This window comes from Dendrobates tinctorius, unplaced genomic scaffold, assembly GCF_039654945.1.
Source record: "Dendrobates tinctorius isolate UK_male_01 unplaced genomic scaffold, ASM3965494v1 ptg000029l, whole genome shotgun sequence".
NCBI lineage: Eukaryota > Metazoa > Chordata > Amphibia > Anura > Dendrobatidae > Dendrobates > Dendrobates tinctorius.
Window position 1 is genome coordinate 10,413,225 of NW_027361697.1, and position 22,306 is coordinate 10,435,530.

General features: G+C 45.0%; 1 protein-coding gene across 2 annotated transcripts in view; it reads left to right on the plus strand.

The window, feature by feature from the left end:
* The first annotated feature begins 17,361 nt into the window (after positions 1 to 17,361).
* LOC141085703 (ranaspumin-like) overlaps positions 17,362 to 22,306 on the plus strand; it is a 73,725-nt gene continuing 68,780 nt past the window's right edge. For both annotated transcript variants that reach the window (XM_073571258.1, XM_073571259.1), the window contains exons 1-3: positions 17,362 to 17,488; positions 17,579 to 17,628; positions 17,849 to 17,905. In XM_073571258.1, coding sequence (XP_073427359.1) covers positions 17,440 to 17,488; positions 17,579 to 17,628; positions 17,849 to 17,905 — 156 coding nt within the window. In that variant the 5' untranslated portion in view covers positions 17,362 to 17,439. The remainder of the gene's footprint in view (positions 17,489 to 17,578; positions 17,629 to 17,848; positions 17,906 to 22,306) is intronic.

Consider the following 22,306-nt stretch of genomic DNA (forward strand, 5'->3'; position numbering starts at 1 on the left):
TAGTTTTGCGTTCACGTAAACGCCGATCCACCTGAATAGCTAATGACATGGAATCGTCAAGACCAGAGGGAACAGGAAATCCCACCATAGTATCTTTTACAGTTTCTGACAAACCCTTCCGAAAGAGGGCTGCCAAGGCACCATCATTCCAGGTAGTAAGAACCGCCCACTTTCGGAATTTTTGACAGTACAACTCTGCCGAATCCCGACCCTGGCTTAATGCCAACAGGGTCTTTTCAGCCTGATCAATAGCATTAGGTTCATCATACAACAACCCCAAGGCTTGAAAAAATGCGTTCACATTATTCAGAATAGGATCATCAGGTTTCAAAGAAAACGCCCAATCCTGGGGATCGCCGCGCAGCAAAGAGATAACAATTTTAACCTGCTGCGCGGAGTTCCCCGACGAGTTAGGCTTCAAGGCAAAAAATAATTTACAATTATTCTTGAAATTCAAGAATTTAGACCGATCCCCAAAAAACACATCAGGAGTAGGAATCTTTGGTTCAGCAGCATGTGAATGAGCAAGATAGGCGGAAATTCCCCGCACTTCAGCAGCGAGCTGCTCCACACGATCAGACAATTGCTTCATTTCCATTGAGAGAAAAATTCCCCCTACGGCCTCAGAGATATAGAGGAAAAAATATGCACACAAAAAAAAAAAATTCTGATACTTTTTTTTTCCTTTTTTTTTTTTTTTTTACAATTCTCTCCTGCTATTGACTACCCTAGGATCTGCGGTATGGCTGGTGATTCTGTTATGATGAGTCACCGAAGGAGGAAAAAACAAAATACTAGCTAAGTCCAGAAAAAACAGAGAGGTTGGCAGCTATCGGATTGCAGACCCCTGAACCTATCCACAACAACTAGCAGTAGCCGTGGGGGGTTCCTACGGTGCCCTAGACCCCTCGATCACAGCCGGAGAACTACATAGCCTAAAGACAGAAAGGGGGAAAACTAAACTGCCCCAGAGCAGACCCCAAAGCAATAGGCAGCCCCCAACATATAATGACGGTGAAGCAAGATGAAAACACTAACACAGATAGAAAGATAGGTTGAGCAAATGATGGGGCCCAAGCTAACTAAATAGGACAGGATAGGAAAGCTGCTGTCTGCCATCCGCAAAAACCCTATCCAAAATGAGCCAACCGACTGATAGGAAAAACAGGCCCTGAAGTCGCTAGGCTTCAAAAGACTATCAGCACTCAGGTATATTCTGAAGACAGAGCAAAAGATCAACAGATCAGGGACAAAAATGGAATTCAGCTTACCCCCGGCCGGGGATGGCAGAACTCCCAAAAAACAAGGCAAAACAAAAACAAAACTGAAGAGTACAAAGCAGAGCAGAAAAACTTAGCTTTGAGACGCAGGAATCAGACTGGTCTCCAAGAATCCAGCAGGAAAGTCACCAGCCAGGAAGAAGGGCGTCGGCAGCCTTATATCCATCTAGCTGCCCAGGTGTTTGGTAATCAGCCTCACTACCTTCCTTCACCAGGGGAGGGAGTTCATCAGACCTCAATGGTGAAGGGAAAAATGAACTCACAACAGCTGCCACTGCACAGGGAGCACCATTTTGAGACATATATATTTTTTTAATAAATTTATTTATACCAGCAAATAAAAGAATTAAATGAATATATACAATATTCAGTGACCTGTCATAAGCCATACAGATAAATAGCTAATCAGAGCACCACATGAAGCCAACTCAGAGCAAGAGCATATCATCAATCGCTATTTTCAGTTTTGAGCTAAACAACCACAAGACGGATTTCATCACCAGGTATCACTGTAATCAGAATAATGGGCCAAATCAGCATTTCAATTGATATATAAATAATGCCTAACGACTATGGTGGATCTTAACCCTCTATCACTCCAACTATATTTCCTGCAGAGAGCCACCTCCTTTTGCTTCAGCCTCTATGCTGTGTTTCCTTCTGGAAAAAAAATAGCTGTAAGTCGATCCTGAAGAGGTGGCACTGAGCAGGTATAGAGCTAGAGTAATGGATCTACTCTCTCATTTGCATATGTATGCAAACCGATTTCAGATGAATGGACTGAACATGTGAAAATATTGCTGGAATTGCTGGAATTGTCTTTGAAAGAGCTACATGGGCATATACATAGATTTGGGCTCATTCATTCCCTATGGGACTTGCGGACATGTGCGGCACTTGTGGTTTTGCACTCGCCGTGAGACAAAAAAACACTGCTAGCAGGTTTTTTTTCCGTTGCTGCAAGTACCGCATTTGCCGGATCGCGGCAAAACCGCAAGTGCCGCACATGTCTGGAAGTCCCATAGGGAATGAATGAAGCTGAATGCAGTGTTACCATAATTGATCCGTTACGCGGCAGATCCGGAAAAACTGCCGAATCTGCCGCGAATGGCAAAAATCGTTGATGTGAAAGTAGCCTAAGTCACTGCCGACAGTGTCTGCATTAGTCATACTCACCAATGGGGGAGGCAGCACTAAAAGTGCCTAGGGCAGCATAAACTCTAAATACGCCCCTGATTATTGCCAATATTTAAGTCCAGACCCAAGTCCTGCCGAAGGACGCACCCAAACAGAGGAGAATCATCTAATTGTAGAAGGTACTTTTTAGAAAAAAATCTAGTTAAAAATGGTAATTATCTTTTCCCATCAATAGGTGGTATATGGATTTATTATTATCTTTAAGAAAACTTGTAAAAATTCTCCATGCAGTGAGCTGCTTCTTCCAGTTACGGAATGCTATGATGTTACGCTATGAATATGTGGAAGGAACCCAGGGACTTGTATTTCTTTAAGAGTTGAGCCAATCAATCCAATGCAAATCGAATGAGTTGAATGTTCTGACATTTGCCGGTAACATCAAGCTATTGGCAGTTTGATTTTCCTATTCTGGCGCCATTCCACACATTCGTGAAGAGTGAATCAGCCAGAAAACGGGCTCAAGACATCAAGACGTCGCCAAAATTCTTTGCAACTATAACATTACATGAATTACCAAAAATGTTTAAATAGTAAATTAATGGCACTTCATACAATACATTAAACACATACTCTGGATAGATAAGATCATCCAGAGTAAACAAGAGAACCATCATAATTAAAATCAATTTTTAGAAGAAAACCAATTTAAATTTTTTTTTACAGAGTACCTAGTTAGAGGGATGCTGCTGTATTAGTTAGTAAACGTCCACTGACTCCACATACAAATGTTTTGAAAAGCTGACATGTACCCACAATAGCTGCGGGTGGAATCGCGATCCACCCATGGCTATTAATTAGTTAAATGCCGCTGTTAAATGCTGACAGCAGCATTTAAATGGCACTTACGGCTGTCGTTGGCATGACAACTGGAGGTGTCCTTGAGACGTCTATGGTTGTCAGTTCCGGATTGCTGTGAGCGACACCCAGTGGTTGGCACTCAAAGCAAGTCAGTAATTCAGCTACATAGAGGGAATCTGAGCATTGCTTCTATGTAGCTGAGCCGATCAAGTTGTGGCAGCTTCTAACCTCCCATGGAGGCTATTGAAGCATGTCAAAAGTAAAAAAAAAAGTTGTTAACCCCTTTCCTTCATTGGATGTACTATTCCATCTTAAGTCCCATGAACGGAATAGTACGTCATATGCGATCAGCAGGGCTCACGGGTCCAATATGGCCGTGGGGGCCTTCGGGGTCCTGCAAGGAGGCGGCTTTGTCAGTGCCTGCTGAGAGCAGGCACTGAGAAAGCCTCCTCAGTGCCTGTCAGATCGCTAATCAGACACATTACACTGCAAAGCGTCAGATCAGCGATCTGACTTTATATAGTAATGTCCCACACTGGGACATTACTATAAAGTAAAAAATAAAAAAATCAAGTGTAAAAACATGATGATGGGAGGGAGGAATAAGATGGCTGCGGGGGGGATGAGACAACGAACAAGGGTATAGGGGGCTAAGAAAGGAAATGACATAGGGAGGTAGAGTTAAATGAGGACACAAAAGGACAGGGCAAGGGGCGATTAATTCTCTTTGTCCTCAGACGACCTGTGAAGGAGAAAGAAATACCCACCCACCCATGAGCAGAAGAATTACGGGTCCCAGCGGCAAGGATCGGCAGCATTAACAAGTCAATGCTATATGTACTGTATATATATGTAATGCTTTATTTTACAAAAAAAATAAAAAATTAAATATTGACAGTTACAGTTGTGGCCAAAAGTATTGACACCCCTGCAATTCTGTCAGATAATTCTCAGTTTCTTCCTGAAAATGATTGCAAACACAAATTCTTTGGTATTATTATCTTCATTTAATTTGTCTTAAATGAAAAAACACAAAAGAGAATGAAGCAAAAAGCAAAACATTGATCATTTCACACAAAACTCCAAAAATGGGCCGGACAAAAGTATTGGCACCCTCAGCCTAATACTTGGTTGCACAAACCTTTAGCCAAAATAACTGCGACCAACTGCTTCTGGTAACAATCAATGAGTTTCTTACAATGCTCTGCTGGAATTTTAAACCATTCTTCTTTGGCAAACTGCTCCAGGTCCCTGATATTTGAAGGGTGCCTTCTCCAAACTGGCATTTTTAGATCTCTCCACAGGTGTTCTATGGGATTCAGGTCTGGTCTCATTGCTGGCCACCTTAGAAGTCTCCGGTGCTTTCTCTCAAACCATTTTCTAGTGCTTTTTGAAGTGTGTTTTGGGTCATTGTCCTGCTGGAAGACCCATGACCTCTGAGGGAGACCCAGCTTTCTCACACTGGGCCCTACATTATGCTGCAAAATTTGTTGGTAGTCTTCTAACTTCATAATGCCATGCACAAGGTCAAGCAGTAAAGTGCCAGAGGCAGCAAAGCAACCCCAAAATATCAGGGAACCTCCACCATGTTTGACTGTAGGGACTGTGTTCTTTTCTTTGAATGCCTCTTTTTTTCTCCTGTAAACTCTATGTTCATGCCTTTGCCCAAAAAGTTCTACTTTTGTCTCATCTGACCAGAGAACATTCTTCCAAAACGTTTTAGGCTTTTTCAGGTAAGTTTTGGCAAACTCCAGCCTGGCTTTTTTATGTCTAGGGGTAAGAAGTGGGGTCTTCCTGGGTCTCCTACCATACAGTCCCTTTTCATTCAGACGCCGACGGATAGTACGGGTTGACACTGTTGTACCCTCAGACTGCAGGGCAGCTTGAACTTGTTTGGATGTTAGTCGAGGTTCTTTATCCAACATCCGCACAATCTTGCATTGAAATCTCTTGTCAATTTTTCTTTTCCGTCCACATCTAGGGAGGTTAGCCACAGTGCCATGGGCTTTAAACTTCTTGATGACACTGCGCACGGTAGACACAGGAACATTCAGGTCTTTAGAGATGGACTTGTAGCCTAGAGATTGCTCATGCTTCCTCACAATTTGGTTTCTCAAGTCATCAGACAGTTCTTTGATCTTCTTTCTTTTCTCCATGCTCAATGTGGTACACACAAGGACACAGGACAGAGGTTGAGTCAACTTTAATCCATGTCAACTGGCTGCAAGTGTGATTTAGTTATTGCCAACACCTGTTAGGTGCCACAGGTAAGTTACAGGGGCTGTTAAATACACAAATTAGAGAAGCATCACATGATTTTTCGAACAGTGCCAATACTTTTGTCCACCCTCTTTTTTATGTTTGGTGTGGAATTATATCCAATTTGGCTTTAGGACAATTCTTTTTGTGTTTTTTCATTTGAGACAAATTAAATGAAGATAATAATACCAAATAATTTGTGTTTGCAATCATTTTCAGGAAGAAACTTAGTATTATCTGACAGAATTGCAGGGGTGTCAATACTTTTGGCCACAACTGTACTTCTTAAGCCCAGGGGAAGGGCAGTTCGTTAGCCACAATTCCCTGGAGGTTTCCCCCACAGGGGGTTTTTCCTCTCCTGACTGGCTTGCGGATAGCTCTGTGTGAGCAGAGGGGTACTACCCGGATGCGTTGATATACGATGGTGGCGCTGGTGGGTCCTCAAAGTTGGCTAAATTACATGTTTGGGGATTCCTGGAATCCATGGATCTCCTTCATTGGACGGTGTTGTGGTGGTGGTCTGGTGAGATTGGGTGATACCCGGCGGTGGAAAGTCAGAGTCACATTAATGGAACATTGGGTGATACCCGGCGACTGAGCGTCGGGGTCACAGTACTAGGAGTTTGGGTGATATCTGGTGATGGAAGGACGAGATCACATTAGCAGGAGGGCAACCTCTCCCTCGGTTTATTGGTGCTTCTGGGTCTTGAGGCTAGAAGTAAGGTGGGGAGGGAAGGGGCAATGCCCTGGAATGATAAACTACCAGAACGGGATCACATTGGCAGGAGGGCAACCTCTCCCTCGAATTGTTGGTGCTTCTGAGTCTCGCGGCTAGAAGTAAGGTTGGGAGGGAAGGGGCAATGCCCTTGGAATGATAAACTACCAGCCCCCCCCCTTTAGCTTCGAGGACCTCACCAACTCTCTCTTAAGTATCAAATATTAATAAATTGGCTGCTGTGGTCGTTTTACACCCAAGAAAGGTTGTGCTGGTTTTTGTTGAGGGGGGTTAGGGGGAACAAGTCCACCAGGAATCTACCTTGCCAGAGTCATGTATTCTCTGCTCCCATCCGATGATGTACAGGTCCCACATCTAAGGATATTGGGGCAAGCAACACAAGAACTGCAGGGGAAACAGCCAATTTTTGGACTCCCCAGATTAAATATAGTATGGGGCTTTGCCACATAGTGGCTCCTAACAAGATGGTCCCTGTTATGAACGGCTGAACGCACTAAATAAAAATAATAATAAAGTGCGTTCTCCGCTCGGGGTCCACCTTGCAGTAGGTGTTACAACCGCTGATGAGTAATGGCAGACGAGCAATATGGGGATATAATGCGCACGGGTTCAACTTCACCCGAAGTGCACAGAGCGGGCTCTGTTCACACACAGAGGCGCCGCAACAAAAATATACAAAAAGGCTGAGCCTGTTAGAGTCACAGGCCTCAGGTAAATGCACACACGGTATAAGGTCACAGGAGCAGGAACTATGACATAGGGGCTGCGTCCGTTTAGACCTACCGTGTGTGCGGTGTCGCTACTGCGAGCACCAAGAAGGGCTGCAACTGCAGCGCAGCACAAGACACTGCGGCTGGATGACACAGCTACAAAGCAGGCGCTATGTCGGACGCTAGCGCAGACGTGCGGTGTGCACAGTGGCCTAAGGCTTGCCACAGACTGACGCAGACTACTGAACTAATTCCCTAACCACATGCATAATATCAGAGGGAAGGGGTTTCATAATAAGTCAGTCACCAGAATCATGTCAGGATCCTGACAGCGCCGGCGTACAGCCTCCGCTGAGCAGGGACTCGCCCGCACTGCAGGGACCCCTGGGGACAGGAACAGCCGGAAAATACAGATGCACAGGACCTGAACGCTGAAGTTTAGCAAGCCGGCACAGGACCTACGGTCACGTGACTGCAAAGGGGTGGGGTTTAGCATCCTGTTTTCAGAGAAGGTAGAAAACTCAGAGTCGGGAAAAACGGAGGTCATACACAGTACGGGCAAACGAGGTACAGGAGGGATAAACAGACGGGAGATCAGACAAAGCCAAAGGTCATACACAAGAGGGCGGTGCGGTACCAAAGGGACGAGCAGAGAGCAGTCGAGTCACAAGCAGAGAGTCATACACAAGAGAGCGGTGTGGTACAAGAGGGGCAGGCAGAACTCGTAACAGGGACAGAACCGGATCACAACCAAGCAAGCAACAAGTTATCAGGCACAAGGCACACGTATACAAGAGGTCAACTAACTCAGCCGAGGGCAGGAGTATAATTGACAACGGACCTAGGTCCAGTGAGCATTAAATAGACGCCCTCTGCCAGAGAGAGGCAGAAACAATTAACCCCCTGCCTGACCAGGACGGGCCAAAATGAAACCCCGTCCTGGATCATGACAAATCATACATCCGTCACCATTCACACATAGCAGTATAGTCTATACTAGCGCATGGCGGAATGGCCATGCGCACTTTTTATAGCCGTGCGGGACCTTCCAGATCTCCGAGATGGACCAATGAGATCTGGAACAGGACCTGGACATGACTCCCGATCTCCAATGGGAGATCATCTCGTGAGCATGCCCAGTAGGAGCACAGAGGGACTTAGTCTCTGGAGCGGTCTGCTGCAAAATAATCTCCTCTGCAGTAGAAAGACAGCAGGAGACCGCAGAATGTGAGGCTCTGGATTCCTGCAGAGCAAACGCAGAAACCTGACGCCTAACAGTCCCTCAAATTTTTCCCCCTGCGTTGTGTCATAAGAGGATGCGAAGACAGATGTGTCACCAGGACACCATCAGTGCGCAAAACAGACTAATGTTTAGATAGGACCTCATGGATCAGATCTCAACAGCAATTGGAAGTGGAGATGAACCTAATATCATTGGAACCCTGTTGATGGTCCCTCTTGGATTGGACAAGTAAGTCCTCCCTTCTTGTGAACCTGGCCCGTCTATACCCCTCTTCGATGCATCTGCGACTATAACCCATCTCCTTTAAACGATCGGTAAGAATGATGGACTGTCACTTGAAGTTGGCTGTTGTCGAGCAAACCCACCTATTCCACAGAAAAAAAATTTGAATTTTATTATCCTTCTGGTGGTCTTTATGTACTCCAATCTTTTATAGCGTGCTACAGAAGCTCTGTTTATAGTGTATAGTGTACAGTTAATACAGTGATCACCAGAGATTTTATACACAGGAGCTCTGTATATAGTGCATAGTGTACAGGTAATACAGTGATCACCATTGACATTATACAGTCATGGCCAAAAGTTTTGAGAATGACACAAATATTAATTTTTACAAAGTCTACTGCTTCATCTTTTCTAATGGCAATTTGCATATACTCCAGAATGTTATAAAGAGTGATCAGCTTAACAGCAATTACTTGCAAAGTCAATATTTGCCTAGAAAATTAACTTTATCCCCCAAAACACATTTCAACATCATTGCAGCCCTGCCTTAAAAGGACCAGCTAACATCGTTTCAGTGATTGCTTCATTAACACAGGTGTGGGTGTTGATGAGGACAGGGCTGAAGATCAATCTGTCATGATTAAGTAAGAATGACACCACTGGACACTTTAAAAGGAGGCTGGTGCTTGGCATCATTGTTTCTCTTCTGTTAACCATGGTTATCTCTAAAGAAACATGTGCAGTCATCATTGCACTGCACAAAAATGGCCTAACAGGGAAGAGTATCGCAGCTTGAAAGATTGCACCTCAGTCAACAATCTATCGCATCATCAAGAACTTCAAGGAGAGAGGTTCCCTTGTTGCCAAAAACGCTCCAGGGGGCCCAAGAAAGACCAGCAAGCGCCAGGACCGTCTCTTAAAAGTGTTTCAGCTGCGGGATCGGGCTACCAGCAGTGCAGAGCTTGCTCAGGAATGGCAGCAGGCAGGTGTGAGTGCATCTGCACGCACTGTGAGGCGGAGACTCTTGGAGCAAGGCCTGGTCTCAAGGAGGGCAGCAAAGAAGCCCCTTCTCTCCAGAAAAAACATCATGGACTGACTGATATTCTGCAAGAGGTACAGGGAGTGGATTGCTGAGGACTGGGGTAAAGTCATTTTCTCTGATGAATCCCCTTTTCGATTGTTTGGGACATCTGGAAAACGGCTTATTCGGAGAAGACCAGGTGAGCGCTACCACCAGTCTTGTCTCATGCCAACTGTCAAGCATCCTGAAACCATTCATGTGTGGGGTTGCTTCTCAGCCAAGGGAATGGGCTCTCTCTCAGTCTTGCCTAAAAACACAGCCATGAATAAAGAATGGTACCAGAATGTCCTCCAAGAGCAACTTCTCCCAACCGTCCATGAGCAGTTTGGTGATCAACAATGCCTTTTTCAACATGATGGAGCACCTTGCCATAAAGCAAAGGTGATAACTAAATGGCTCAGGGAACAAAACATAGAGATTTTGGGACCATGGCCTGGAAACTCCCCAGATCTTAATCCCATTGAGAACTTGTGGTCAATCATCAAGAGACGGGTGGATAAACAAAAACCTTCAAATTCAGACAAAATAAAAGCATTGATTTTGCAAGAATGGACTGCTATGAGTCAGGATTTGATCCAGAAGTTGATTGAGTGCATGCCAGGGAGAATTGCTGAGGTCCTGAAGAAGAAGGGTCAACACTGCAAATATTGACTTGCTGCATTAACTCATTCTAACTGTCAATATAACCTTTTGTTACTCATAATATGATTGCAATTATATTTCTGTATGTGATAAAAACATCTGACAAACACACATAAAAACCAGAGGGCAACAGATCATGTGAAAATATAATATTTGTGTCATTCTCAAAACTTTTGGCCATGACTGTACACTGACTCACCAGTGATGTCTGTAGTTGAAGTCCTTCATCTTCGCTTTTCTACTTCATCTGGCACAGACCACCATCACTTTTTCCAGCCAGTACTTCTCTCTGCAAAAAATAACAGTCATCAATAGCTGAACGCTTCCAGAGCACATTCCCCACTTTTTCCCTGACTTCTATACTACGTCTGATGAAGAAAAAATGCCTTTCCCTGCACAGTAACAGAACCCCCCTTTTGTTCCCTCCATTCCATGGAAAACAGTTTCCGAAAAAGTAAATTATATCACAGTAGTAATAACGTCCCTAATTGGATGCTAAAGAAATTATGTTGCCCACTTGTCACAATAAACTGATATAGCATATTCCTCATTCTGGCCCCAAACAGTAATTAAGTTCCCCATTCTAGCCCCCCTTATTTAATAACCTCACGCAGCCTAGCACCCTTTATTTTATAATGTGCCCCATCCTGGTCCCTTGTCCTGGCCCCACTATATATCCATCCTGCCCCTCCCTGTATATCCATCCTGCCCCCTCATCAGGGTCATACTGGCCCACCAGAGAAACGGAGAATTCTCGGGTGGACCCAGGCACTGACACCTTTTGGCAAACGGGCCAGCAGCTGATTAGGGAGGAGTCCTGCTTCCTGCCCGGAGCTTCCTGTCTGACACAGCGCAGCTGGAAGATGTCATCAATCAGCATGCTGCTTCAGACAGAAAGCTGCCGACGAGGAAGATTCTGTCGGGATGTGCTGCGGCTGCGGATAGGTGAGTGGTGCTGTGTGTCTGTCTGCCTGTGTGTATGTGCGTGCATGTAGTGCGGCGCTTTGTGTGTGTGTGAGAGAATGGTGCAGTGCTGTGTGTGTGCTGGCTTGGGACACTGTGTGTGAGGCACAGGGCAGGAGAGGCGGGAGCCAGCGCAGAGAGACGACCAGAGAGGGAACATAAGAAGGGGGTTCTGGCAAAGTGTACCCCAAATTACCTGAGAGCTGGCTGGACCATTGACCCGGAGGACACAGCACCCCGGCTGGGGATTGTAACTTGAAAGACTGTGAGTAAAACTGAACACTGTGTGTGAAGGCGCAGGGCAGAAGAGGTGGGAGCCAGAGCAGAGAGACGGCCAGGAAAGGAACATAAGAAGGGGGTTCTGGTACAGTGGACCCCAAACTACCTGAGATCTGACTGGGCCACCAACCTGGAGGACACAGATGGGGATTATAACTGGAAGAACTGTGAGTAAAAGTGTGAAAACTGCACTCCGCTGAGTCCTCAGATTATTTACTGCATCATCTTCCCTGCACTACTACCATTACCAACATCTTTAACACTATAATTGCCCTGGGGCATAACTCTATCCGTGGAGAGCTGTATCAACTCTGCTGCATCACCAACAGCCCCAGCGGCCTCCTTAAGCAGAATCCCCTATCACCTTATTGCCGAATACTACGGGTGGCGTCACAACTTTATTTCATCTAACTTCCCCATCTTTATTTCACTGGATGCCCAGGGCCACGGACCGGGTCACCGCTGCCCTGACAAAATCCCTGAAGAACTGACTAAGGCCCGGACCAAGTCCCCCGACCCTAGCGGGCGTTCCACTTGGCATCATGAACAGGATATTGTGGCCCGGCATTGCTGGGTACTGTGTGCCAGAGACCTTGTTCAACTGTAAAAGTGCCACCATTACTGAGTCACTGGGCACGCGGGAAGAAGGGAGTGTGTCGTTATGGGCAGAACTGAGAAGATAGGCGTGAAAACCATGCCCGCCCATTGTAGATACTTCTATGCACTGAGGACATGCCCGTCAGCCACAAACATCTGCCTACTAGTCTGGATTGGCGGGAAGAGAAAGAAAAAGAAGGACCACCCACGAAGGAGAGAGTGGGAACAGCTTGTGGGCCCGGCAGAAAACCTGGCAAACAAGATGGTGAACAGTTTTTACCGGGAGCATAGGGTTGAAGCGGAGGACTCCCCCAGCCAGCAGGATGAGAACCAAGACCAGCTGCCTATCGGGGACCCGGAGATCCTTGGAGCAGGGGGAGGAGCTGAGCCGCCAGCTCCTGCGGTCGCAGATCACCGCAGTGCCGGCATGGAACGCCTTATTGGAGAAAGTGTGCGAGCGGCGGGCGGCCTTGCGACCAGCATACCCGACTACAGCGGAGGAGGAGTCCAGCATCGGAGAAACATCTGACGCAGGTACTGTGATCAACTCTGCCCTGGTGACCAAGGAGACCTTGTTATACCCACTGCAGCCCCCATTAGCCCTCAAACCTGGCAAGGCATGCGGAAATCTAACTGAAAAAACTGAGGACTAAGAGCACTACACGTGTTCGAAACGCATCCAGTTTTTTCGGACATTCTTTCCCCCAGTATGTACTGGTCTAACAAAGCAGCTTACTTTTTAAATCTATTCTAATAAATAAAATATATGATTTTATTTCCGGAGCTGGACACCTTTTTTCTTCATACTCAAGTATTTGACGTCAGGCAGAGACGTTTCTGTTGTGAGTTCATTTTCCCCTCCGTCACTGAGGCCTGGTGAACTCCCTATTCTAGTGAAGGAAGGTAGTGAGCCTGATTATCAGGCACCTGGGACTAATGAAGACGATTGGCTGAGTGGAGTCACTGACTGGATATAAGGCTGCCTACGCCCTTTCTGCCCTGCGGGTGATTTCTCTGTGGACTCTTGGACACCAGTCTGATTCCTGCTCTCCTAAAGCTAAGTTTTCTGCTTTGCCTTTTTGCATTTAAGATTTGCTTTTGTTTTTCTTGCTTTTTGGATTCTGCCACTCCCTGCTGGAGTGTGCAGTATTACGTTAGCTCTGTCTTCTGAAAGTACCTGAGTGCTGATTTAGTTTTTGAAGTTTAGTTGCTTCAGGGCCATTTTTATATCAGCTTGTTGGCTTTTGTCTTTGATAGGGTTTTGGCAGATTGCAGACAGCAGCCTTCCTATCTGTTCCTATCTAGGTAGTTTTTGGGCTCCGTCTTTGCTCAGTCTGTCTTTCTGTCTGTGTAAGTGTTTTCATCTTGCTTCACCGTCATTATATGTGGGGGGCTGCCTGTTGCTTTGGGGTCTGCTCTGGGGCAGTTAGATTTCCCCTTTCCTTCTTTAGGCTTATGTAATTCTCCGGCTGTGATCGAGGGGTCTAGGTCATCGTAGGAACCCCCCACGGCTACTGCTAGTTGTGTTGATAGGTTCAGGGGTCTGCAATCTGATAGTTGCCAACTTCTCTGGTTTTCTGGACTTAGCTAGCATTTCTGTTTTTGCCTCCTACTGTGACTCAATCATAACACGTTTCCTTGCTCCGATCAAGCTTCTCATGGCTGTGAGGACACCATCATAAGGGTGAGCTGAATTACTTTCTTTTTTTCATGCGGAAATCAAGCCTGGGACCGAACCTCAGACATCGAGGACCAACTAGAGGTACTGCTACAAAACCACCGTACGCCCCGGTGGGTGCGCGGAGAATGAGTGGCGTTATGCTTGGAGCACACAGGAGCCAATTTAATGGGATTCCCAGGAGAGGCCCAAGGGGAGGGCTGTGTGGAGACCATCAGCAAGGAGGAATATTGCCAGCAGCTGGCGTACATGTGGAAGAAGGAGGAGGAAGAGCGCGCAGTTCAGCAGAGGGCCATGGATGAATGGAACAGGCAGGCCAAGGCCAGTAAGGCCAGAAATGCAGACCGGGGTCCGTTGAGGCAGGGCGTAGTGGTGACCTTCAAGCTAAAGAAAGGCCGGGGGTTCATAAAGGAGCCCGGTATGGTCTCAGAAGTCTTGGTCACCTGGAGGGATGTGGAATCGTACCTTCTGGAGGGACATCCAGATTGTGATCTGTACCTGGGAGACCAAGTCACTTACACCTGGCATTGGGGTGAAAAGGGGTGGTACGCCCTGAATGTATGGAAATACCCAGGGAGGCATACAACACTCAAGCTGGTGGCTGCCAGTCCAGAAAGGCTGTCAGAAGCTACCAACTCTGATGCTACACCGGTATCTGTAGCAGCAGCAACATCAGCAGCAGTACGCTCCCAGACTACCCAGACCCCGGAGGTAGGACATAAACTCTCTGTGTTACCTGGAGTGGCACAGGAACCAGAGCTACCCCTACCAGGAGGTTGTGGGCCTCAGGAATTGCCCTGGAAACAGAAGAAGTAAGATGTGACTGAGTAAAAATGTAAATACAGTAGTTAAGTTAACCTGGTTAGGTTTTTTGTTAAAGTTAAAGATAATGTGACCATGGACAGTGAATGGCCAGAACTTTTGTATATAGTTAGCACTATATGTGCTCCTTATTGGTTTTACAGCAACTGTGTAGAGGGCGAGTGAAACACTCTATATGTTACAGCAGACCACAGAACAAAAACCATCTTGTGTGGCCAAAAGGTGGTCCAACAAGTTAGATATGCCTTGTAGCCACGCCCTGGGCCTACGTTGGGGGTTTGAGACGGGTTCCCCCATAATGCCCTTATGAAAAGAAGAAATACGAACAGAACCTGGGAAAAGAAAAAGCGCAATAGGGTCTTATCCAATGACAATGGGGTGTCAGGAAAAGGGGAAGATACAGTCATCTTGCTGAGTTGCTAGATAGCAACTTACAAACGGCATGTAACAGCTGCTGCACAGATACCGGTCGAGAGGACAACCAGAGGTATAAAAGAAAGACGAACGGAGGTATCACTTATGCGCTGCAGAGATAGAATATCCTTAGAATAAAAACATTTATTAGAACAGGTTAAAAGTCACACAGGACCTCTTCATCAGGACAAACCCGGTGAGACTGTTTGGAAGGGCAGTCTTTTATGCTGTGTTTCTGTGTTTCTTTTTAAAGATATTCCATCTCAGCAACGCATAAGTGATACCTCCGTTCATCTTTCTAGGAAAAGAAGAAAAACACCCAGGTTCGGGATCTTGCTGACACCTGTTAAACTTGATAGGGAAAGTTTTATTGATAGTAAAAGCTATATTTCATATTTTTGATAGCTAGTATTTATATTCAAGTTATATTTTATATTTATAGAAGCTATATGTAACGTTTAAAGAAAAGTGCCTCCCACAAAGGGAAGAGTTACTTGTTTACATGTTTGATTATTATACCCATTGTAATGCTGCATTACAGAAAAATGTTTTGTATGTTTTAACATGTTTGCTCTGTTTCAGCCCGAGGATGTGCTGTGTTTAACTGGGGGGATGTGGCACCCCTGGGGCTCCTGTTGCCACAAAGGTACTGTATCTCAGCCAGAGGTGTGGTACTCTGCTCTCGGGTAAGGAGGAGACACTACCCAGTACCCAGACACTAGCATCCAACACCAGATCCCTCTAGGCCAACGGGGAACTAGGTAGAGGATGTGAGTGGAGGAAGTACAGAAGGGGAGGAGTTAGCAGAGTTGGTGGAGGGGACTGAAGGAGTGAGGAGCTTGTCCTAGGACTGGAGAGTAAGTGGAGTGAAGAAGGGGTCCTAGGGGCCAGGGAAGTGAAGAGTCCACCCGTGGCGCCCGAATCCACGCTGACCGTAGTTGGGTGGAGGGACCAGGCCGCAGTGTGGGGACTGGCCCCAGACTAGTGGAGAGACTGTAGGACTCAGCTAGAAAACCGTAGGCTGGAGTATCTGTATGTGCGACAGCCAAATCCACACACATTCACTGAAAAGGCATCCACATAGGGTCAAGCGGACCGGGAGATCGTCACCCAACAGGATCCGAGGCTACTGGCTTGGAACACTGTGTGTGAGTCGCAGGGAAGGTGAAGCGCCTTTATTATTATAAAGATTATTATTAAGCAGGAGCCAGCACAGTGAGACGACCAGAGAAGGAACATAAGAAGGGGGTACTGGAAAAGTGTATCCCAAACTACCTGAGAGTTGGCTGGAGCACCGACCCAGAGGACACAGCACCCCGGCTGGGGATTGTAACTTGGAAGACCGTGAGTAAAAGTGTGAAGATTGCACCCCGCTGTGTCCTCAGATTTATTTACTGCATCATCTGCCCTGCACTGCAATCATTACCATCATCTACTATCTTATATCTGCCCTGGGGCCCAGCTCTACCCGTGGAGAGCTGTAACATCTTTGCTGCATCTCCAACCGCCCCAGTGGATCTGAATCAGATTGGTCATCTTCTTATTGCCAGACACCTCGAGTGGCGTCATGAACTTTCCCCTATAACTTTTCCCATATTTATTCCCCCAAGTCATCTTTACTTTACTTGGAATGCCCAGGGCCATGGACCGGGTCACTGCTGCCGTGACATCCCCTGAAGAACTGACTGGTCCGGGACCGAGTACGCCCCCGGCCCTAGCGGGCGCCACACTGGCATTATCTCTGGCTGGCTCTTACCAGCACCGGTACAGGTAATTGAAAGGTCTCTTGCTATGGTAGACATCTGTCACTCATCTTTAGGAAACCTGTAAAAGTAATGCAGAAATTGCAGCTCCGTCTCCATATGTTAATATGAATCATGGATGTTTGCAGCTGTTTGCCATTGAACAATAACACTGTCTTATCAGATCTCATCGGATGACACTAGGGCGATATTTACCCACAGACCATTGGTCCATGTACAAGATCGCTCTTATGCTCTAGCACTATGACTTTCGTTGGTCAGTGTGCTGTCCTTGGTGATGGATGGCACACTGACTGATAAGATGTTCATGTGAGCAAACTCTACAGCTAGGTTTACAGGCACAGAATTTGTGCCCATCAGACCAATCCTTTAGAAGATAAAGTTGCATTACTTGGATGTTAAGACTTTGACAGATTTGATGGTTTCCTACTGTAGTCTGCAATAATGCATTTATCAAATAAAATAACAGCAAAATCTGGCAGATAGAAAAGCTAAAGGGTAAAAAAAGCATCATGGTATATTAATGTTTACATTTAATGCAGGATGTGAAATATTGGCAAATGTTAAATGTTGTCTTAGCTAAACCAATAGACTTGATTGAATTAGTTCTAGCATCAAAGTTACCACCTTCTAGGACAGTTTCCAATGTGCATAGGGCCATATTGTGTGTTTAGGGTTGCCACCTGATTTTGGGATATAAAAGAAGGGCACTGACTGGCACCATTCATGCCTTGAGCTCCACTATCTGCAGAATGAAGATGATCATATTCCTTGTTCTGGCTGGTCTCAGCCTCGCTGCAGGTATGTAGATAGATTGTGACATTGTGTTGCAACCTTGATTATATTGATGCATTCTGAAATAACTTGTCTGTGTTTGCTCGATTTGTGAAGGAAAAACAGATCCTGGATCCAGATGGCAATGCTTGTTTATTGGACTAGAGGTAAGATTCCTGAAGTGAAAAATGTCAATAATTAATTTCACCCTGAAATTTGAACACATCTATAATAATAAACGCTAACTTGTTTTTATTCAAACATAACTAATTTCTATGTAATAGCAGCTTTACACTGTATAGTACATACTGTATGTTCATTTCATTGTACCAACATTATTATGCCTACACTGCTGACTGATCATGTTGATTGTCTTCTCTTAATTAGACGGCGCCAAAAACCCTGCAAGAATTGGCTAAATTTATTTGTAAATATAGAGGCAAAGTAAGTACAGCTTATCTCATTATGTCAGTCTTTATTAATGATGATAAAATAAATTAACCCCTTCACGACCTGTGACACAGAGTATGCGTCATGAAAGTCGGTGCCAATTCGACCCATGATGCATACCCTGTGTCATGACTTCAAAGCCCCCCTGCGGGTCGGGTGACCGGGGTCAATGAAAGGTCACCTGACCTGCAGATACAGGGGGCTTTGTTCTTCACCACAGGGTGTGTGGCTTCGCCCCCACGTGGCTACGATCACTCCGATTGGCTGTTAAAAGTGAAACAGCCAATCAGAGCGATAATAATATTTCATCAATGAAAATTGATGAAATATTACAATCCAGCCATGGCCGATGCTGAAATAGCACTAACACTAAGTTATTCCCCCGCCGACGGCAATCGGCCACCGCTGTCACAATCTGCCCCCCTCCCCCTTCTCTCCGCTCCCCCCCACCTTCCGATCCCCCCCCACAATACTCACTAACCCCCTCTGGCCATCCCAGTGTCCCGCCGTCCGGCCGTCCCAGTCCATGGGCGCCGCCATCTTGGAAAATGGCGGGCGCACGCGCAGTGCGCCCGCCAGTATTTCCCGGTGGCAGATTCACATTTTTTTTATTTTGATCACTGTGATAAACTCTCACAGTGATCAAAATAAAAAAAAAGTAAATCACTGCCCCCCTTATCACCCCCCATAGGGACAAATAATAAAATATTTTTATTTTTCAATTAGGTTAGAAATAGGGTTAGGGTTAGAAATAGGGCTAGGGCTAGGGTTAAGGCTAGGGCTAGGGTTAGGGCTAGGGTTAGGGTTAGGGCTAGGGTTAGGGCTAGGGCTAGGGTTAGGGCTAGGGTTAGGGCTAGGGTTAGGGGTGGGTTGGGTTTGGGATTAGGGTTAGGTTTGTGATTAGGGTTAGAGTTGGGATTAGGGTTAGGGGTGTGTTGGGTTTATGATTAGGGTTGGGATTAGGGTTAGGGGTGTGTTGGGGTTAGGGTTGGAGATAGAATTGAAGGGTTTCCACTGTTTAGGCACATCAGGGGGTCTCCAAACACGACATGGCGCCACCATTTATTCCAGCCAATTTTGAGTTCAAAAAGTCGGACAGTGCTGCCTCCATTCCGAGCCCCGACGTGTGCCCAAACAGTGGTTTACCCTCACATATGGGGTATCAGTGTACTCAGGAAAAATTGCACAAGAAATTTGGGGGTCTAATGTTACCCTTGGGAAAATTAAAAATTGGGGGTTAAAAAAATAATTTTTGTGGAGAAAAAATTATTTTTTATTTTCACAGCTCTGCGTTATAAACTTCTGTGAAGCACTTGGGGGTTCAACGTGCTCACCACACATCTAGATTAGTTCCTTGGGTGGTCTAGTTTCCACAGTGGGGTCACTTGTGGGGGGTTTCCACTGTTTAGGTACATCAGGGGCTCTGCAAACGTAACATGACTCCCGCAGACCATTACATCAAGTCGACATTTGAAAACGTCACTACTTCCCTTCCGAGCCCCAACGTGTGCCCAAACAGTGGTCCCCCCCACATATGGGGTACCAGCGTACTCAGGACAAACTGGACAACGACTTTTGGGGTCCAATTTATCTTATTACCCTTGTGAAAATAAAAAATTGTGGGCTAAAAATCATTTTTTGAGGGAAAAAAAATATTTTTTATTTTCACGGTTCTGCGTTATAAACTTCTGTGAAGCACTTGGGAGTTCAGAGTGCTCACCACACATTTAGATAAACTCCTTATCGTTAGCTCCGCTAACAATTGGAGCTAATTTTCCATTCAAAAAGTCAAATGGCGCTCCTTCCCTTCCGGGCCCTGCCGTGCGCTCAAACAGTGGTTTATGACCACATATGAGCTATCGGTGTACTCAGGAGAAATTGACCAACAAATTTTAGGATCCATTTTATCCTGTTCCCCATGTGAAAATGAAAAAACTGAGGCTAAAAGAACATTTTTGTGAAAAAAAAAGTACTTTTTTTTTTTTACGGATCAATTTGTGAAGCACCTGGGGGTTCAAATTGCTCATTATGCATCTAGATCAGTTCCTTGGAGGGTCTAGTTTCCAAAATGGGGTCACTTGTGGGGGAGCTCCAATGTTTAGGCGCACAGGGACTCTCGAAACACGACATGGCAACCGCTAAATATTCCAGCATATTTTCCATTCAAAAAGTCATATGGCGCTCCTTCCCTTCTGAGCCCTGCCGTGCGCCCAAACAGTGGTTTATGACCACATATGAGGTATCTGTGTACTCAGGAGAAATTGCCCAAAAAATTTTATGATCCATTTTATCCTGTTACCCAAGTGAAAATGAAAAAATTGATGCTAAAAGAAAATTTTTGTTGGAAAAATTAAAATGTCCATTTTTTCCTTCCACGTTGCTTTAGTTCCTGTGAAGCACCTGAAGGGTTAATAATCTTCTTGAATGTAGTTTTGAGTAGCTTGAGGGGTGCAGTTTTTAGAATGGTGTCACTTTTGGTTATTTTATGCCATATAGACCCCTCAAAGTGGCTTCAAATGTGACGTGGTCCCTAAAAAAATGGTTTTGTAAATTTTGTTGTAAAAATGAGAAATCGCTGGTCAACTTTTAACTCTTATAACTCCCTAACAAAAAAAAATTTTGTTTTGAAAATTGTGCTGATGTAAAGTAGACATGTGGGAAATGTTATTTAGTAACTATTTTGTGTCACATGCCTCTCTGGTTTAACAGAATAAAAATTCAAAATGTGAAAATTGCGAAATTTTCTAAATTTTCGCCAAATTTCCATTTTTTTCAAAATAAACGCAAAAATTATCGACCTAAATTTACCACTAACATGAAGCCCAATATGTCACGAAAAAACATTCTCAGAATCGCTAGGATACGTTGAAGCATTCCTGAGTTATTACCTCATAAAACGACACTGGTCAGAATTGCAAAAAATTGCCAGGTCATTAAGGTCAAAATAGGCTGGGTCATGAAGGGGTTAATTGCATTTTAAAAATATGAGAATCAATTAGCAAAAACTGTTCCTGCTAGTGTTCAGAGCTTACTGTGCTTTTTTTTATTATAATGAAAAGTTCAACCTATAGTGTAAAATTTCCAGAGCCCTAATAGAACCCCCCAAAAATGATAGTATTTGTTATAAAATGGATTCAGCATTGTTGATATGATTATACACAAAATCCATGATCTAGTGTGAACAGAGTCATTAGCAGCCTGTTCCTATATTGTACTTGTGTTCTAACTCACACTTGAGATAGTGTGCCTCCTCTCTCCTGTCCTGTAGATGAGTTAGAAAAGAAAGTATGAAGGAAAACCGACGTGTTCTTGCTGTCAGTCATTAATATTCCCTATGGTGAATGTTGTAAAAATGGTAGAGATTATTCTACATATAACTATTACTCCTTTATAGAAGTTTAAGAATAAGAAGTTATAAACCTCAACCTCAAATCATCCCGCTATACAATACTACCCCATGATAGTACAAGAATGATAACTTGTTACCAGTGATCTGAGTAACTTTTTTAGCATTAAATGTGTGTCTATACATCTAATGTAGTGTGAGTGTATTAATAGCCTCTAAAAAAGGCCAAAAAAATCAAACAAAAGTAACAAAAATGGTCTAATCTCACCCATTTGTTTTCATGGAGACTCAGCATGAAGAAATAATTCAGGGTCTTGGGGGTATGGGAAATGTTCTAGGTTCCCTGTTGTGCCCCTTGCGATGGCTCCCGCCCTGACGAGTGCAGCACTCTACACCGCCACTGTGGGGATTCCTGTCACTACAGGACTCCGCATCGTAACCATGTTGTAACTCTGTCATTACACCACAGGGGATCTAGCACATTTCCCATACCCCCAAGCCCCTGAATCATTTCTTCACTCTGAATCTCCATGACAATAAATGGCTGAGATGAGACCATTTTATAATACACACTATTGTGTTCAGCACTCATAATTGATTTTTTTCACCTTTTTATAGGGTCTGGTTTGGTTTATGGTTTGTCAGATAGCTTAGCTCCTCTTAATGACTTTAATAAAAATTAATTTTTAGGATTACAAAAATTATTCTCTCTCCTAGCTATTACTCTGTTCTAATTTTTGAGAGATTGGTGCCGCTCGTATTGGCTGGGACCTAGTGCTGGTTAATGTATTAATATACTTACCTACTGCTGCTTTCTCCGGTGTCCAGCACCTTTATTCTCTGCTTCTCTGTGATATCACCGCTCTGCAGACTCTCCAGCTCACGCTGAGCTCTGCATGACCCGAAAGTCTCTTTACAATGAAAACCTATGGAGCATCAGAACGAGACTTTATAGGCTTTCATTGTAATCACGCAGACCGCAAGGAGTGAGCCGGCTAGTCACAATTATTGTGGTGACTAGAGATTAGCGACTTTGCCTCTTTTAGGGT